The 17,729-nt window shown below is 46.3% G+C and overlaps 1 protein-coding gene across 1 annotated transcript in view; it reads right to left on the reverse strand.

Moving 5' to 3' along the window:
- The window catches only part of LOC139256635 (FYVE and coiled-coil domain-containing protein 1-like), a 175,339-nt gene that overhangs the window by 25,434 nt on the left and 132,176 nt on the right, over positions 1–17,729 (reverse strand). The window contains exon 8 of the mRNA XM_070874278.1: positions 9,556–11,892. Coding sequence (XP_070730379.1) covers positions 9,556–11,892 — 2,337 coding nt within the window. The remainder of the gene's footprint in view (positions 1–9,555; positions 11,893–17,729) is intronic.

Genomic DNA, 17,729 nt, shown 5'->3' on the forward strand with positions numbered 1-17,729 from the left:
CGAGAGGGATGGAGTACAAAAGCAGGGAGGTCCTGCTGCAACTGTACAGGGTATTGGTGAGGCCGCACCTGGAGTACTGCATGCAGTTTTGGTCACCTTACTTAAGGAAGGATATACTAGCTTTGGAGGGGGTACAGAGACGATTCACGAGGCTGATTCCGGAGATGAGGGGGTTACCTTATGATGATAGATTGAGTAGACTAGGTCTTTACTCGTTGGAGTTCCGAAGGATGAGGGGTGATCTTATAGAAACATTTAAAATAATGAAAGGGATAGACAAGATAGAGGCAGAGAGGTTGTTTCCACTGGTCAGGGAGACTAGAACTAGGGGGCACAGCCTCAAAATACGGGGGAGCCAATTTAAAACCGAGTTGAGAAGGAATTTCTTCTCCCAGAGGGTTGTGAATCTGTGGAATTCTCTGCCCAAGGAAGCAGTTGAGGCTAGCTCATTGAATGTATTCAAGTCACAGATCGATAGATTTTTAACCAATAAGGGAATTAAGGGTTACGGGGAGCGGGCGGGTAAGTGGAGCTGAGTCCACGGCCAGATCAGCCATGATCTTGTTGAATGGTGGAGCAGGCTCGAGGGGCTCGATGGCCTACTCCTGCTCCTAATTCTTATGTTGTTATGTTCTAACATTCTTCCTGCATATAACCTGTCCAGTCCTGTCAGAATTTTATATGTTTCTATGAGATCCCCTCTCATCCTTCTAAACTCCAGTGAATACAGGCCCAGTGGATCCAGTCTCTCCTCATATGTCAGCTCTGCCATCCCGGGAATCAGTCTGGTGAACCTTCGCTGCACTCCCTCAATAGCAAGAATGTCCTTCCTCAGGTTAGGAGACCAAAACTGTACACAACACTCCAGGTGTGGCCTCACCAATGCCCTGTACAACTGTAGTAACACCTCCCTGCCCCTGTACTCAAATCCCCTCGCTATGAAGGCCAACATACCATTTGCTTTCTTAACCGCCTGCTGCACCTGCATGCCAACCTTCAATGACTGATGTACCATGACACCCAGGTCTCTATGTACCTCCCCTTTTCCTAATCTGTCACCATTCAGATAATAGTCTGTCTCTCTGTTTTTACCACCAAAGTGGATAACCTCACATTTATCCACAATATACTTCATCTGTCATGCATTTGCTCACTCACCTAACCTATCCAAGTCGCTCTGCAGCCTCACAGCATCCTCCTCGCAGCTCACACTGCCACCCAACTTAGTGTCATCCGCAAATTTGGAGATACTACATTTAATCCCCTCATCTAAATCATTAATGTACAGTGTAAACAGCTGGGGCCCCAGCACAGAACCTTGCGGTACCCCACTAGTCACTGCCTGCCATTCTGAAAAGTACCCATTTACTCCTACTCTTTGCTTCCTGTCTGACAACCAGTTCTCAATCCATGTCAGCACACTACCCCCAATCCCATGTGCTCTAACTTTGCACATCAATCTCTTGTGTGGGACCTTGTCGACAGCCTTCTGAAAGTCCAAATATACCACATCAACTGGTTCTCCCTTGTCCACTCTACTGGAAACATCCTCAAAAAATTCCAGAAGATTTGTCAAGCATGATTTCCCTTTCACAAATCCATGCTGACTTGGACCTATCATGTCACCTCTTTCCAAATGCACTGCTATGACATCCTTAATAATTGATTCCATCATTTTACCCACTACCGATGTCAGGCTGACCGGTCTATAATTCCCTGTTTTCTCTCTCCCTCCTTTTTTAAAAAGTGGGGTTACATTGGCTACCCTCCACTCCATAGGAACTGATCCAGAGTCAATGGAATGTTGGAAAATGACTGTCAATGCATCCACTATTTCCAAGGCCACCTCCTTAAGTACTCTGGGATGCAGTCCATCAGGCCCTGGAGATTTATCGGCCTTCAATCCCATCAATTTCCCCAACACAATTTCCAGGCTAATAAGGATTTCCCTCAGTTCCTCCTCCTTACTAGACCCCCCGACCCCTTTTATAACCGGAAGGTTGTTTGTGTCCTCCTTCGTGAATACCGAACCAAAGTGCTTGTTCAATTGGTCTGCCATTTCTTTGTTCCACGTTATGACTTCCCCTGATTCTGACTGCAGGGGACCTACGTTTGTTTTTACTAACCTTTTTCTCTTTACATATCTATAGAAAGTTTTGCAATCCGTCTTAATGTTCCCTGCAAGCTTCTTCTCATACTCCATTTTCCCTGCCCTAATCAAACCCTTTGTCCTCCTCTGCTGAGTTCTAAATTTCTCCCAGTGAGAGGGAAATCATGCTTGACAAATCTTCTGGAATTTTTTGAGGATGTTTCCAGTCGAGTGGACAAGGGAGAACCAGTTGATGTGGTGTATTTGGACTTTCAGAAGGCTTTCGACAAGGTCCCACACAATTAATGTGCAAAGTTAAAGCACATGGGATTGGGGGTAGTGTGCTGACATGGATTGAGAGCTGGTTGTCAGACAGGAAGCAAAGAGTAGGAGTAAATGGGTACTTTTCAGAATGGCAGGCAGTGACTAGTGGGGTACCGCAAGGTTCTGTGTTGGGGCCCCAGCTGTTTACACTGTACATTAATGATTTAGACGAGGAGATTAAATGTAGTATCTCCAAACTTGCGGATGACACTAAGTTGGGTGGCAGTGTGAGCTGCGAGGAGGATGCTATGAGGCTGCAGAGCGGCTTGGATAGGTTAGGTGAGTGGGCAAATGCATGGCAGATGAAGTATAATGTGGATAAATGTGAGGTTATCCACTTTAGTGGTAAAAACAGAGAGACAGACTGTTATCCAAATGGTGACCGATTAGGAAAAGAGGAGGTGCAACGAGACCTGGGTGTCATGGTACATCAGTCATTGAAGGTTGGCATGCAGGTACAGCAGGCGGTTAAGAAAGCAAATGGCATGTTGGCCTTCATAGCGAGGGGATTTGAGTACAGGGGCAGGGAGGTGTTGCTTCAGTTGTACAGGGCCTTGGTGAGGCCACACCTGGAGTATTGTGTACAGTTTTGGTCTCCTAACTTGAGGAAGGACATTCTTGCTATTGAGGGAGTGCAGCGAAGGTTCACCAGACTGATTCCCAGGATGGCGGTACTGACATATCAAGAAGGACTGGATCAACTGGGCTTGTATTCACTGGAGTTCAGAAGAATGAGAGGGGATCTCATAGAAACGTTTAAAATTCTGATGGGTTTAGACAGGTTAGATGCAGGAAGAATGTTCCCAATGTTGGGGAAGTCCAGAACCAGGGGTCACAGTCTAAGGATAAGGGGTAAGCCATTTAGGACCGAGATGAGGAGAAACTTCTTCACCCAGAGAGTGGTGAACCTGTGGAATTCTCTACCACAGAAAGTTGTTGAGGCCAATTCACTAAATATATTCAAAAAGGAGTTAGATGTAGTCCTTACTACTCGAGGGATCAAGGGGTATGGCGAGAAAGCAGGAATGGGGTACTGAAGTTGCATGTTCAGCCATGAACTCATTGAATGGTGGTGCAGGCTAGAAGGGCCGAATGGCCTACTCCTGCACCTATTTTCTATGTTTCTATTAACCCAAGGCAAAAATCAAAAAGGACCACATTACAGCAAAATTCTAAAGGGACAAAGATTGTTAAAAAGACAAGCCTGAAGGCTCTGTGCCTCAACGCGAGGAATATTCGTAATAAGGTGGATGAATTAACTGCGCAGGTGGCTATTATCGATTATGATATAATTGGGATTATAGAGACATGGCTCCAGGGTGATCAAGGATGGGAACTCAACATCCAGTGGTCTTCAACATTCAGGAAGGATAGACAGAAAGGAAAAGGAGGTGGGGTAGCATTGCTGGTTAAAGAGGAAATTAACGCAATATTAAGAAATGACATCAGCTTGGATGATGTGGAATCTGTATGGGTAGAGCTGCGGAATACAAAAAGGCAAAACATACTAGTGGGAGTTGTGTACAGACCACTAAACAGTGGTAGTGAGGTCGGGGATGGCATCAAACAAGAAATTAGGGATGTGTGCAATAAAGGTACAGCAGTTATCATGGGCGACTTTAATCTACATATAGATTGGGGTAACCAAACTGGTAGCAATGCGATGGAGGAGGATTTCCTGGAGCGTATTCGAGATGGCTTTCTGGACCAATATGTCGAGGAACCAACTAGAGAGCTGGCCATCCTAGACTGGGTGTTGTGTAACGAGAGAGGATTAATTAGCAATCTTGTTGTGCGAGGCCCCTGGGGAAGAGTGACCATAATATGGTAGAATTCTTTATTAAGATTGAGAGTGACAATGCTAATTCAGAGATTAGGGTCCTGAACTTAAGGAACGGTAACTTCGATGGTATGAGATGTGAATTGGCTAGCATAGACTGGCGAATGATACTTAAAGGGTTGACGGTGGATAGGCAATGGCAGACTTTTATAGATTACATGGAAATAGCGGATGCATTGACAGTCATTTTCCAACATTCCATAGACTCTGGATCAGTTCCTATGGAGTGGAGGGTAGCCAATGTAACCCCACATTTTAAAAAAGGAGGGAGAGAGAAAACAGGGAATTATAGACCGGTCAGCCTGACATCGGTCATGGGTAAAATGATGGAATCAATTATTAAGGATGTCAAAGCAGCGCATTTGGAAAGAGGTGACATGATAGGTCCAAGTCAGCATGGATTTGTGAAAGGGAAATCCTGCTTGACAAATCTTCTGGAATTTTTTGAGGATGTTTCCAGTAGAGTGGACAAGGGAGAACCAGTTGATGTGGTGTATTTGGACTTTCAGAAGGCTTTCGACAAGGTCACGCACAAGAGATTAATGTGCAAAGTTAAAGCACATGGGATTGGGGGTAGTGTGCTGACGTGGATTGAGAACTGGTTGTCAGACAGGAAGCAAAGAGTAGGAGTAAATGGGTACTTTTCAGAATGGCAGGCAGTGACTAGTGGGGTACTGCAAGTTTCTGAGCTGGGGCCCCAGCTGTTTACACTGTACATTAATGATTTAGATGAGGGGATTAAATGTAGTATCTCCAAATTTGCAGATGACACTAAGTTGGGTGGCAGTGTGAGCTGCGAGGAGGATGCTATGAGTCTGCAGAGTGACTTGGATAGGTTAGGTGAGTGGGCAAATGCATGGCAGATGAAGTATATTGTGGATAAATGTGAGGTTATCCACTTTGGTGGTAAAAACAGAGAGACAGACTATTATCTGAATGGTGACAGATTAGGAAAAGGGGAGGTGCAACGAGACCTGGGTGTCATGGTACATCAGTCATTGAAGGTTGGCATGCAGGTACAGCAGGCGGTTAAGAAAGCAAATGGCATGTTGGCCTTCATAGCGAGGGGATTTGAGTACAGGGGCAGGGAGGTGTTACTACAGTTGTACAGGGCCTTGGTGAGGCCACACCTGGAGTATTGTGTGCAGTTTTGGTCTCCTAACTTGAGGAAGGACATTCTTGCTGTTGAGGGAGTGCAGCGAAGGTTCATCAGACTGATTCCCGGGATGGTGGGACTGACATATCAAGAAAGACTGGATCAACTGGGCTTGTATTCACTGGAGTTCAGAAGAATGAGAGGGGATCTCATAGAAATGTTTAAAATTCTGACGGATTTAGACAGGTTAGGCAGGAAGAATGTTCCCAATGTTGGGGAAGTCCAGAACTAGGGGTCACAGTCTAAGGATAAGGGGTAAGCCATTTAGGACCGAGATGAGGAGAAACTTCTTCACTCAGAGAGTGGTGAACCTGTGGAATTCTCTACCACAGAAAGTTGTTGAGGCCAATTCACTAAATATATTCAAAAAGAGTTAGATGTAGTCCTTACTGCTAGGGGGATCAAGGGGTATGGCGAGAAAGCAGGAATGGGGTACTGAAGTTGCATGTTTATCCATGAACTCATTGAATGGAGGTGCAGGCTCGAAGGGCCGAATGGCCTACTCCTGCACCTATTTTCTATGTTTCTCTCCATGTTTCTATGGATGAACTTCAACAATTGTACATCCCTGTCTGGAGTAAAAATTAAACTGGGAAGGTGGCTCAACCGTGGCTAACAAAGGAACTTAAGGATAGTATTAAATCCAAGGAAGAGGCATATAAATTGGCTAGAAAAAGCAGCAAACCTGAGGACTGGGAGAAATTTAGAATTCAGCAGAGGAGGGCAAAGGGTTTAATTAGGAGGGGGAAAATAGAGTATGAGAGGAAGCTTGCTGGGAACATAAAAACTGACTGCAAAAGCTTCTATAGATATGTGAAGAGAAAAAGATTAGTGAAGACCAAATTAGGTCCTTTGCAGTCAGAATCAAGTGAATTTATAATGGGGAACAAAGAAATGGCAGACCAATTGAACAAATACTTTGGATCTGTCTTCACTAAGGAAGACACAATTAACCTTCCGGAAATACTGGGGGTTCGAGGGTCTAGCGAAAAGGAGGAACTGAAGGAAATCCTTCTTAGTCAGGAAATTGCGTTCGGGAAATTGATGGGATTGAAGGCCGATAAGTCCCCAGGGCTAATAGGCTGCATCCCAGAGTACTTAAGGAAGTGGCCCTAGAAATAGTGGATGCATTGGTGATCATTTTCCAACATTCTATTGACTCTGGATAGAAAGAGTCTAGAGAGAGAAACAAGGAATTATAGACCAGTTAGCCTGACATCAGTAGTGGGGAAAATGTTGGAATCAATTATTAAAGATGAAATAGCAGCGCATTTGGAAAGCAGTGACAGGATCGGTCCAAGTCAGCATGGATTTATGAAAGGGAAATCATGCTTGACAAATCTTCTAGAATTTTTTGAGGATGTAACTAGTAGAGTTGACAAGGGAGAACCAGTGGATGTGGTGTATTTGGACTTTTAAAAGGCTTTTGACAAGGTCCCACACAAGAGATCAGAAAAATTAAAGCGCATGGTATTGGGGATAATGTATTGACACGGATAGAGAACTGATTGGCAGAGAGTCGGAATAAACGGATCCTTTTCAGAATGGCAGGCAGTGACCCGTAGAGTGCTGCAGGGTTCACTGCTGGGACCCCAGCTATTTACAATATTCATCAATAATTTAGATGAAGGAATTGAATGTAATATCTCCAAGTTTGCAGTTGACACTAAGCTGGGTGGCGGTGTGAGCTGTGAGGAGGATGCTAAGAGGCTGCAGGGTGACTTGGACAGGTTAGGTGAGTGGGCAAAAACAGGAAGACAGAATATTATCTGAATAGTGACAGATTAGAAAAAGGGGAGGTGCAATGAGACCTGGGTGTCATCAGTCATTGAAGGTTGGCATGCAGGTACAGCAGGCAGGGAAAAAGGCAAATGGCATGTTGGCCTTCATAGCTAGAGGATTTGAGTATAGGAGCCGGGAGGTCTTACTGCCTTTATACAGGGTCTTGGTGAGGCCTCACCTGGAATATTGTGTTCAGTTTTGGTCTCCTAATCTGAGGAAGGACATTCTTGCTATTGAGGGAGTGCAGCGAAGGTTCACCAGACTGATTCCCGGGATGACAGGACTGACATGTAAGGAGAGACTGGATCGACTGGGCTTGTATCGAATGGAGTTTAGAAGAATGAGAGGGGATCTCATCGAAACATATAAAATTCTGACGGGACTGGACAGGTTAGAGACAGGAAGAATGTTCCTGTTGATGGGGAGTTCCAGAACCAGGGGCCACAGTCCAAGAATAAGGGGTAAGCCATTTAGGATCAAGATGAGGAGAAACTTCTTCACTCAGAGAGTGGTTAACCTGTGGAATTCTCTACCACAGAAAGTTATTGAAGCCAGTTCAAAAGTGAGTTAGATGTGGCCTTCACGGCCAAAGGGGTCAAGGGGTATGGAAAGAAAGCAGGAAAGGAGTACTGAGGTTGAATGATCTTATTGAATGGTGGTGCAGGCTCGAAGGGCCGAATGGCCTACTCCTACACCTAATTTCTATGTTTCTATGTTATTGCAAAGGGGATGGCGTATAAAAGCAGAGAAGTCTTGCTACAGCTATACAGGGTATTGGTGAGGCCACACCTGGAATACTGCGTGCAGTTTTGGTTTCCATATTTATGAAAGGATATACTTGCTTTGGAGGCAGTTCAGAGAAGGTTCACTCGGTTGATTCCGGGGATGAGGGGGTTGACTTAAGAAGAAAGGTTGAGCAGGTTGGGCCTCTACTCATTGGAATTCAGAAGAATGAGAGGTGATCTTATCAAAACGTTTTAGATTATGAGGGGGGCTCGACAAGGTGGATGCAGAGAGGATGTTTCCACTGATGTGGGAGACTAGAACTAGGGGGCATGATCTTAGAATAAGGGGCCGCCCATTTAAAACAGAGATGAGGAGAAATTTCTTCTCTCAGAGGGTTGTAAATCTGTGGAATTCGCTGCCTCAGAGAGCTGTGGAGGCTGGGTCATTGAATATATTTAAGACAGAAATAGACAGTTTCTTAAACGATAAGGGGAGAAGGGTTATGGGGAGTGGGCGGGGAAGTGGAGCTGAGTCCATGATCGGATCAGCCATGATCTTATTGAATGGCGGAGCAGGCTCGAGGGGCCGTATGGCCTGCTCCTGCTCCTATTTCTTATGTTCTTATCTTCCCCCTCCACACAAAGATTATCCTCATAATCTCTAATAGCCCCTACCCTTTCTTTAGTTATCCACTTGCTCTTAATATATTTAAAAAACATCTTTTGTTTTTCCTTGATTTTACTTGCCAAGAATTTTTCATGCTCTCTCTTAGCATTCCTAATGTGCTTTTTAATTTCACCTTTGAACTTTCTATATTCCTCCAGAGATTCTACAGCATTTAGCTGTTGGTACATGACATAAGCTTTCCTTTTTTTCTTTATCCTCCAGGTGGCTGTAGAATTATTATCCCCACCCTTTTTCTTTAAGGACACATGTTTGGCCTGAGCCCTCCGGATCTCCTCCTTGCATGCCTCCCACTGTTCCAACACTGATTTACCCACAAGTAGCTGTTTCCAGTCCACTGTGGCCAAATCATGCCTCAACTTAGCAAAATTAGCTTTTCCCCAATTTGGGACTTTTATTCGTGGTCTATCCCTGTCCTTATACATAACTACCTTGAATCTGACTGAATTATGGTCACTGGCACTCACGTGCTCTCCCACTGATACCCCTTCCACCACAGGGCACAGATTTAAGGCAATTGGCAAAAGAACCAGAGGGGAAGATGAGGAGAATTTGTTTTATGCAGCGAGTTGTTGTGATCGGGAACGCGCTGCCAGAAAGGGCGGTGGGAGCAGATTCAATAGTAATTTTCAAATGGATAAATACTTGAGAAGGAAAAATTTGCAGGGCTTTGGGAAAAGAGCGGGGGACTGGGACTAATTGGATAGCTCTTTCAAAGAGCTGGCACAGGCACGATGGGCCGAATAGCCTTCTTCTATGCTGTATCATTCTGTGATTCTAACCTAGCTGCCTGCTATTTGTGTGTTCATACTTTGTGCAAAATGGCTTCTGTGTTTGGCTCTACTGCAGTCCCTGCTGCTCAATATATTTCACAGTACGTGGTCATCACGCACCAAGCAGAAAAACAGAAAAATGTTAGTGTTTTACGCAGCCATTCAGAGCTGGACTTTGTACCTCTGTTAGCCTCTCACGTTCAACAGTTTTCCTGGCCATTCCTTCCTCGAAGTCTGAGCTCGCCCTCGCCATCAATTGCTGCAGTGAGCTCACTCGCTCCCACGCGGCCTGCAGCTCAGCCTGAAGTTCTTCATTCTCCTTTGTGAGCGTGGACAGTTGTCCTCGGGCTCCTTCCGTCTCTTCCCTCGCACTTTCCAGTTCGCAGGCTTCATCGCCCCATTGCCACTGTCCCATCCTCACAACATTTTGCTCCAATGCAACCTTCTCGGAGGTCAGCTGTACCATCTGTGCATGTAACTGCTCCACCTCGGCCTGTGCCCTCTCCATCTTAGCTTGCGCCTTGGCATTGCCTAGCTCCAGTTTGGCAGCACTCTCCTTCAATTGCAGAAGGTCCTCATCCAGGGTAGAAACCTTCTTCTTCAGGTCTTTCTTCTGTTGCTCCAATGTTTCCCTCTCAGCTTCAATAGTCTCAACTTTCTCCTTCATTCTTTGGACCTCTGGCCCACATCTGTTCTCCAGCTCTTCCATTTGTTTCATGACTCTGGCAACCTCCCGAGTAGACTCCTCCAGAGCAGAAAGCACAGACATCAGCTTCTTCTGAGTGGATTCGTTCTCCTCGGAGACCTCTTGCAAACGACATTGCAGTTCTGCGTCTTCAGTTTGTAGCTTGGCCATTTCTGCCTGGTCCCCCTCAGATGTTGCCAGCTTAGTCTTCGCCTCCTCTGCAGGAATCTCATATTGGTCTTTCAATTCTGTAGGTGACTGCTTTGCTGTTAACGTATGGAGTTGGGCAACAGTTTCCTCTAGTTTCCGTTCAGTTTCTGACTTCTCTGCATTTGATGTCTCCAATTTCTGAGTAATTTCTTCAAGTTTGTCCTTCAAGACCTTTAGATCTTGCCCTTTCTTTGCAACAGTGTTTGTGTTTTCATCAACAGGGCTTTTGGAAGTCAACTCTTGTGCTTTGTATTTCGCCAGCTGTTGACTAAGGTCAGAAATCTTCACCTGGGCCTGCTGGTACTCCTGCTTCAAAGTAGCCGGAGAATCCGAGCACATAGTCCTTCCCGGTGTGAGTTCATCCCTTTCCAGTTGACACCTCTCCAGCTTTTGATTGGCCAAATCATTCTGCCTTTGGACCTTCCTCAGGTTTTCTTCAAGATTCCTGTGGTCCTCCCTCAGCTTTAATTCTTTTCCACCAGGAGAGAGGATGGCATCACCGCTCTGTTGAAGCAGCTGTTTCTCCGAAGCCTGGAGTCTGCTGACCTCTGACTGAAGTGAAATGAGAGACATTTCTAAATCTTTGACCTTCTGCTGGCTCTCCTTGTGCCTGTCTTGCAGTGAATTGTTGAGAGACTCCAGGCACTGCAGCTTGGACTGCAGCTTTTCCATCTCGGCCAATTGCTTGCCTGTCGCCAGCTCTATCTCACTCTGCACACCAGCCACGATTGACTCTTTGTGTTTTAGTTCCTCCATCACGTTCTTCAGCCTTTGATCAGCCTCCCATTTCATTTCATTGCATTCTTTTGGATGTTCTCCGAGCTCAAACCTCAGTTTTTCCAACTCGCCCTTGTGGACTTGTTGGGCCGCAGCCATCTTCTCCACCTGCTCCTTTTTCAGCAACATATTCTCGCGATCCTTTTTGACCATTGCCTGTTTCAGCCCATCAAGGGCACTATCCATTTCCTCAACGGTTTCATTCAAGAATTTATTACTGTCCTCCAGCTCGCCAACCCTATTCGCCTGTTCTTCACATTTCTTCTGTATCTCCTTCAGGTTTGAGATCTCTTGCTGAAGTTTGAAGGACTCCTCCCCATGGATCTTCTCTTTCTCTTTAAGAAGACTGTTGAGTTCCTCAATGACATTGTCTTTCTCCTTTAGATCCCTGCTGAGTTTCTCTGTTTGAGATTGCTGCTCAGTTTCTACATTCAGTTCAATCTCTCTCTTCTCACCTGCAGACAAGGTGGTCACAAATTCCTGAGACCTGTGAGCGCCAACATTGCCTCTCTCCATTGGCTGCACTGAGCTGTTGGGCACTTGCTCCAAGTTGCACACCAATCTTACATTCTTTGCTTCATCTCGGAACATTTGCATGTCATGTTCAGATTGCGCCAGTTGACCGAGAACTGACCTGGAGCCATCAGACTCAATAAATATTTCCAGAATTGGTTCTTGGCTCTCTCGTAGATTACTGCTACTTTGTGAAACGCCATGTGGTGCCAATGCTCCTGATGACATTCCTTGTACATTGGTCTTCCTGCATTCCTTCATCAATCTGATGGCCACTGGCTTTTCGTGCTCAGTGTTCTTCGCTGGCTCATTATATGCGTTCTTGTACATCACCTAAGTATGAAATGGTTGGCACAGATGTTACACATGAGGTATTGAGCAATATAGAAACATAGAAAAATAGGTTCAGGAGTAGGCCAAACGGCCCATCGACCCTGCACCACCATTCAATAAGATCATGGCTGATCATTCCTTCAGTATCCCTTTCCTGCTTTCACTCCATACCCCTTGACCCCCTTCACCGTAAGAGCCATATCTAACTCCATCTTGAATATATCCAGTGAACTGGCATCAACAACTCTCTGCGGTAGGGAATTCCACAGGTCAACAACTCTCTGAGTGAAGAAGTTTCTCCTCATCTCAGTCCTAAATGGCCTACCCCTGATCCTAAGACTATGTCCCCTGGTTCTGGACTTCCCCAACATCGGCAACATTCATCCCGCATCTAACCTGTCCAGTCCCGTCAGAATCTTACATGTTTCTATGAGATCCCCTCTCATCCTTCTAAACTCCAGTGAATAAAGGCCCAGTTGATCCAGTCTCTCCTCATATGTCAGCCCAGCCATCCTTGAAATCAGTCTGGTGAACCTTCGCTGCACTCCCTCAATAGCAAGAACGACTTTCCTCAGACTAGACCAAAACTGAACACAATATTCCAGGTGAGGCCTCACTAAGGCCCTGTACAACTGCAGTAAGACCTCCCTGCCCCTGTACTCAAATCCCCTAGCTATGAAGGCCTCCAAACAGTAGTAGTGATGTTGGGGAGGGCATCAAACAGGAAATTAGGGGTGCATGCAATAAGGGTGCAGCAGTTATCATGGGTGACTTTAACATGCATATAGATTGGGCTAACCAAACTGGAAGCAATACGGTGGAGGAGGATTTCCTGGAGTGCATAAGGGATGGCTTTCCAGATCAATATGTCAAGGAACCAACTAGGGGGGAGGCCATCTTAGACTGGGTGTTGTGTAATGAGAGAGGATTAATTAGCAATCACGTTGTGCGAGGCCTCTTGGGGAAGAGTGACCATAATATGGTGGAATTCTACATTCGGATGGAGAATGAAACAGTTAATTCAGAGACCATGGTCCAGAACTTAAAGAAGGGTAACTTTGAAGGTATGAGGCGTGAATTGGCTAGGATAGATTGCCGAATGATACTTAAGGGGTTGACAGTGGATGGGCAATGGCAGACATTTAGAGACCGCATGGATGAACTACAACAATTGTACATCCCTGTCTGGCGTAAAAATAAAAAAGAGAAGGTGGCTCAACCGTGGCTATCAAGGGAAATCAGGAATAGTATTAAAGCCAAGGAAGTGGCATACAAATTGGCCAGAAATAGCAGTGAACCTGGGGACTGGGAGAAATTTAGAACTCAGCAGAGGAGGACAAAGAGTTTGATTACGGCAGGGAAAATAGAGTACGAGAGGAAGCTTGCAGGGAACATTAAGACGGATTGCAAAAGCTTCGATAGATATGTAAAGAGAAAAGGGTTAGGAAAGACAAACGTAGGTCCCCTGCAGTCAGAATCAGGGGAAGTCATAACGGGGAACAAAGAAATGGCGGACCAATTGAACAAGTACTTTGGTTCGGTATTCACTAAGGAGGACACAAACAACCTTCCGGATATAAAAGGGGTCAGAGGGTCTAGTAAGGAGGAGGAACTGAGGGAAATCCTTATTAGTCGGGAAATTGTGTTGGGGAAATGATGGGATTGAAGGCCGATAAATCCTCAGGGCCTGATGGACTGCATCCCAGAGTACTTAAGCAGGTGGCCTTGGAAATAGTGGATGCATTGACAGTCATTTTCCAACATTCCATAGACTCTGGATCAGTTCCTATGGAGTGGAGGGTAGCCAATGTAACCCCACTTTTTAAAAAAGGAGGGAGAGAGTAAACAGGGAATTATAGACCGGTCAGCTTGACATCGGTCGTGGATAAAATGATGGAATCAATTATTAAGAATGTCATAGCAGCGCATTTGGAAAGAAGTGACATGATAGGTCCAAGTCAGCATGGATTTGTGAAAGGGAAATCATGCTTGACAAATCTTCTGGAATTTTTTGAGGATGTTTCCAGTAGAGTGGACAAGGGAGAACCAGTTGATGTGGTGTATTTGGACTTTCAGAAGGCTTTCGACAAGGTCCCACACAAGAGATTAATGTGCAAAGTTAAAGCACATGGGATTTGGGGTAGTGTGCTGACGTGGATTGAGAACTGGTTGTCAGACAGGAAGCAAAGAGTAGGAGTAAATGGGTACTTTTCAGAATGGCAGGCACTGACTAGTGGGGTACCGCAAGGTTCTGTGCTTGGGCCCCAGCTGTTTACATTGTACATTAATGATTTAGATGAGGGGATTAAATGTAGTATCTCCAAATTTGCGAATGACACTAAGTTGGGTGGCAGTGTGAGCTGCGAGGAGGATGCTATGAGGCTGCAGAGTGACTTGGATAGGTTAGGTGAGTGGGCAAATGCATGGCAGATAAAGTATAATGTGGATAAAAGTGAGGTTATCCACTTTGGTGGTAAAAACAGAGAGACAGACTATTATCTGCATGGTGACAGATTAGGAAAAGGGGAGGTGCAACGAGACCTGGGTGTCATGGTACATCAGTCATTGAAGGTTGGCATGCAGGTACAGCAGGCGGTTAAGAAAGCAAATGGCATGTTGGCCTTCATAGCGAGGGGATTTGAGTACAGGGGCAGGGAGGTGTTTCTACAGTTGTACAGGGCCTTGGTGAGGCCACACCTGGAGTATTGTGTACAGTTTTGGTCTCCTAACTTGAGGAAGGACATTCTTGCTATTAAGGGAGTGCAGCGAAGGTTCACCAGACTGATTCCTGGGATGGCGGGACTGACATATCAAGAAAGACTGGATCAACTGGGCTTGTATTCACTGGAGTTCAGAAGAATGAGAGGGGATCTCATAGAAACGTTTAAAATTCTGACGGGTTTAGACAGGTTAGATGCAGGAAGAATGTGCCCAATGTTGGGGAAGTCCAGAAGGATAAGGGGTAAGCCATTTAGGACCGAGATGAGGAGAACCTTCTTCACCCAGAGAGTGGTGAACTTGTGGAATTCTCTACCACAGAAAGTTGTTGAGGCCAATTCACTAAATATATTCAAAAACATGTAGTCCTTACTAGTCGGGGCATCAAGGGATATGGCGAGAAAGCAGGAATGGGGGACTGAATTTGCATGTTCAGCCATGAACTCATTGAATGGCGGTGTAGGCTCGAAGGGCCGAATGGCCTACTCCTGCACCTATTTTCTATGTTTTGATACCATTTGCCTTCTTCACCGCCTGCTGTACCTGCATGCCCACTTTCAGTGACTGATGTACCATGACACCCAGGTCTCGTTGCAACTCCCCTTTTCCTAATCTGCCGCCATTCAGATAATATTCTGCTTTCGTGTTTTTGCCCCCAAAATGGATAACCCCACATTTATCCACATTATACTTCATCTACCATCATTTGCCCACTCACCTAACCTCTCCAAGTCACCCTGCAGCCTCTTAGCGTCCTCCTCACAGCTCACAGCCCCACCCAGTTTAGTGTCATCTGCAAACTTGGAGATATTACAATCTATTCCTTCATCCAAATCGTAAATATATATTGTAAATAGCTGGGGTCCCAGCACTGAGCCCTGCAGCACTCCACTAGTCACTGCCTGCCATTCTGAAAAGGACCCGCTTATCCCGACTCTCTGCTTCCTGTCTGCCAACCAGTTCTCTATCCACGTCAGTACATTACCCCCAATACCATGTGCTTTGACTTTGCACACCAATCTCTTGTGTGGGACCTTGTCAAAAGCCTTCTGAAAGTCCAAATACACGACATCCACTGGTTCTCCCTTGTCCACTCTGCTAATTACATCCTCAAAAAATTCCAGAAGATTCGTCAAGCAAGATTTCCCTTTCATAAATCCATGCTGACATGATCCAATCCTGTCACCACTTTCCAAATGCGCTGCAATTTCGTCCTTCATAATCGATTCCAACACCTTCCCCACCACCGTTGTCAAGCTAACTGGTCTATAATTTAAAAAAAAGCAGAAATGGGGTACTGAAGTTTCTTGTTCATCCATGAACTCATTGAATGGCGGTGCAGGCTCGAAGGGCCGAATGGCCTACTCCTGCACCTATTTTCTATGTTTCTATGTTTCTATGATTCCTCGGGAGGTTCCTGCCTCCACATTATCCAACATGCGAGCCCAAAAACAATCAGCAAAATAAAAAGAGATCAACAGGAAGGTCATCATCAGCATTTGTATCTTCTCATAAACCATTTACCCGACATCTAAACCTTAATGAGAGTGTTTGATGGGACAGTGTGGAGGGAGCTTTACTCTGTATCTAACCCCGTGCTGTACCTGCCCCGGGAGTGTTTGATGGGACAGTGTAGAGGGAGTTTTACTCTGTATCTAACCCTGTGCTGTACCTGCCCCGGGAGTGTTTGATGGGACAGTGTAGAGGGAGCTTTACTCTGTATCTAACCCCCTGTACCTGCCCTGGGAGTGTTTGATGGGACAGTGTAGAGGGAGCTTTACTCTGTATCTAACCCCGTGCTGTACCTGCCCTGGGAGTGTTTGATGGGACAGTGTAGAGGGAGCTTTACTCTGTATCTAACCCCCTGTACCTGCCCTGGGAGTGTTTGATGGGACAGTGTAGAGGGAGCTTTACTCTGTATCTAACCCCCTGTACCTGCCCTGGGAGTGTTTGATGGGACAGTGTAGAGGGAGCTTTACTCTGTATCTAACCCCCTGTACCTGCCCTGGGAGTGTTTGATGGGACAGTGTAGAGGGAGCTTTACTCTGTATCTAACCCCCTGTACCTGCCCTGGGAGTGTTTGATGGGACAGTGTAGAGGGAGCTTTACTCTGTATCTAACCCCGTGCTGTACCTGCACTGGGAGTGTTTGATGGGACAGTGTAGAGGGAGCTTTACTCTGTATCTAACCCCGTGCTGTACCTGCAGAGACAGCGGGGGCTCCAGCCCAGTGGAGGCGCCGGGAGAGCAGGGGCTCCAGCCCAGCGGAGCTCCAGGGACACCAGCCGCGCCCAGACCACCAACACCAGCACCCCCTAGCCGGTCCGCCCCCCACCCCCAGCGGGATACCGACCAGAGACGCGGCCCAACCCCAGCAGCTGGTCCAGGCCGGTGCAGAGTTCCTTCGGCCGGGGACAGACGCGGCCAGCACGAGGTCCCAATGAAACAAGCGGCAAGCTGGCTGCCTACATTTGCTGCATTGCCTCTGGAGGCAGGGAACAAAGTTTGAGTTCTGCTTGAGGAAGGCAGGCCCTCAAATTCTGCAGAGGGTTCTCCCCAAAGGGTCTCTGCCCCAGTTCCGGAGGTGGTCTGGCCGGCCAAGGGGACTCCGGGACTGTTGTGTATCTTTAAAGCATGCACTCCCATGTTCCGCCACCAGGGTGTGCATCCCCTTAAGTCCCAAGGGATCCCAGCATTCCTTGGGAGCGCTGTATATAAGCCGGCCCCTGAGGACTATTGCTCACTCTGGAGTGTCTTCATAAAGACTGAGGTCACTGCTATTTTAACCTCCCTGTGAGCAGTCTCATCTGTGTTAGGAACACAACAACTGACGATGAGTACACGAATCCAACGCAAAGATGCAGCATCCTGGAGAAGTTCTCGGAGGGTGAGGACTGGGAAGCCTATGTCGAACGGTTAGACCAGTACTTTGTAGCCAACAAGCTCGACGGAGAAGGAAGCACTGCAAAAAGGAGAGCAGTCCTCCTCACGGTCTAGAAACATAGAAAATAGGTGCAGGAGTAGGCCATTCGTCCCTTCGAGCCTGCACCACCATTCAATGAGTTCATGGCTGAACATGCAACTTCAGTACCCCATTCCTGCTATAGAAACATTCCTGCA

This window comes from Pristiophorus japonicus, chromosome 3, assembly GCF_044704955.1.
Source record: "Pristiophorus japonicus isolate sPriJap1 chromosome 3, sPriJap1.hap1, whole genome shotgun sequence".
NCBI classification, from domain to species: Eukaryota; Metazoa; Chordata; class Chondrichthyes; family Pristiophoridae; genus Pristiophorus; species Pristiophorus japonicus.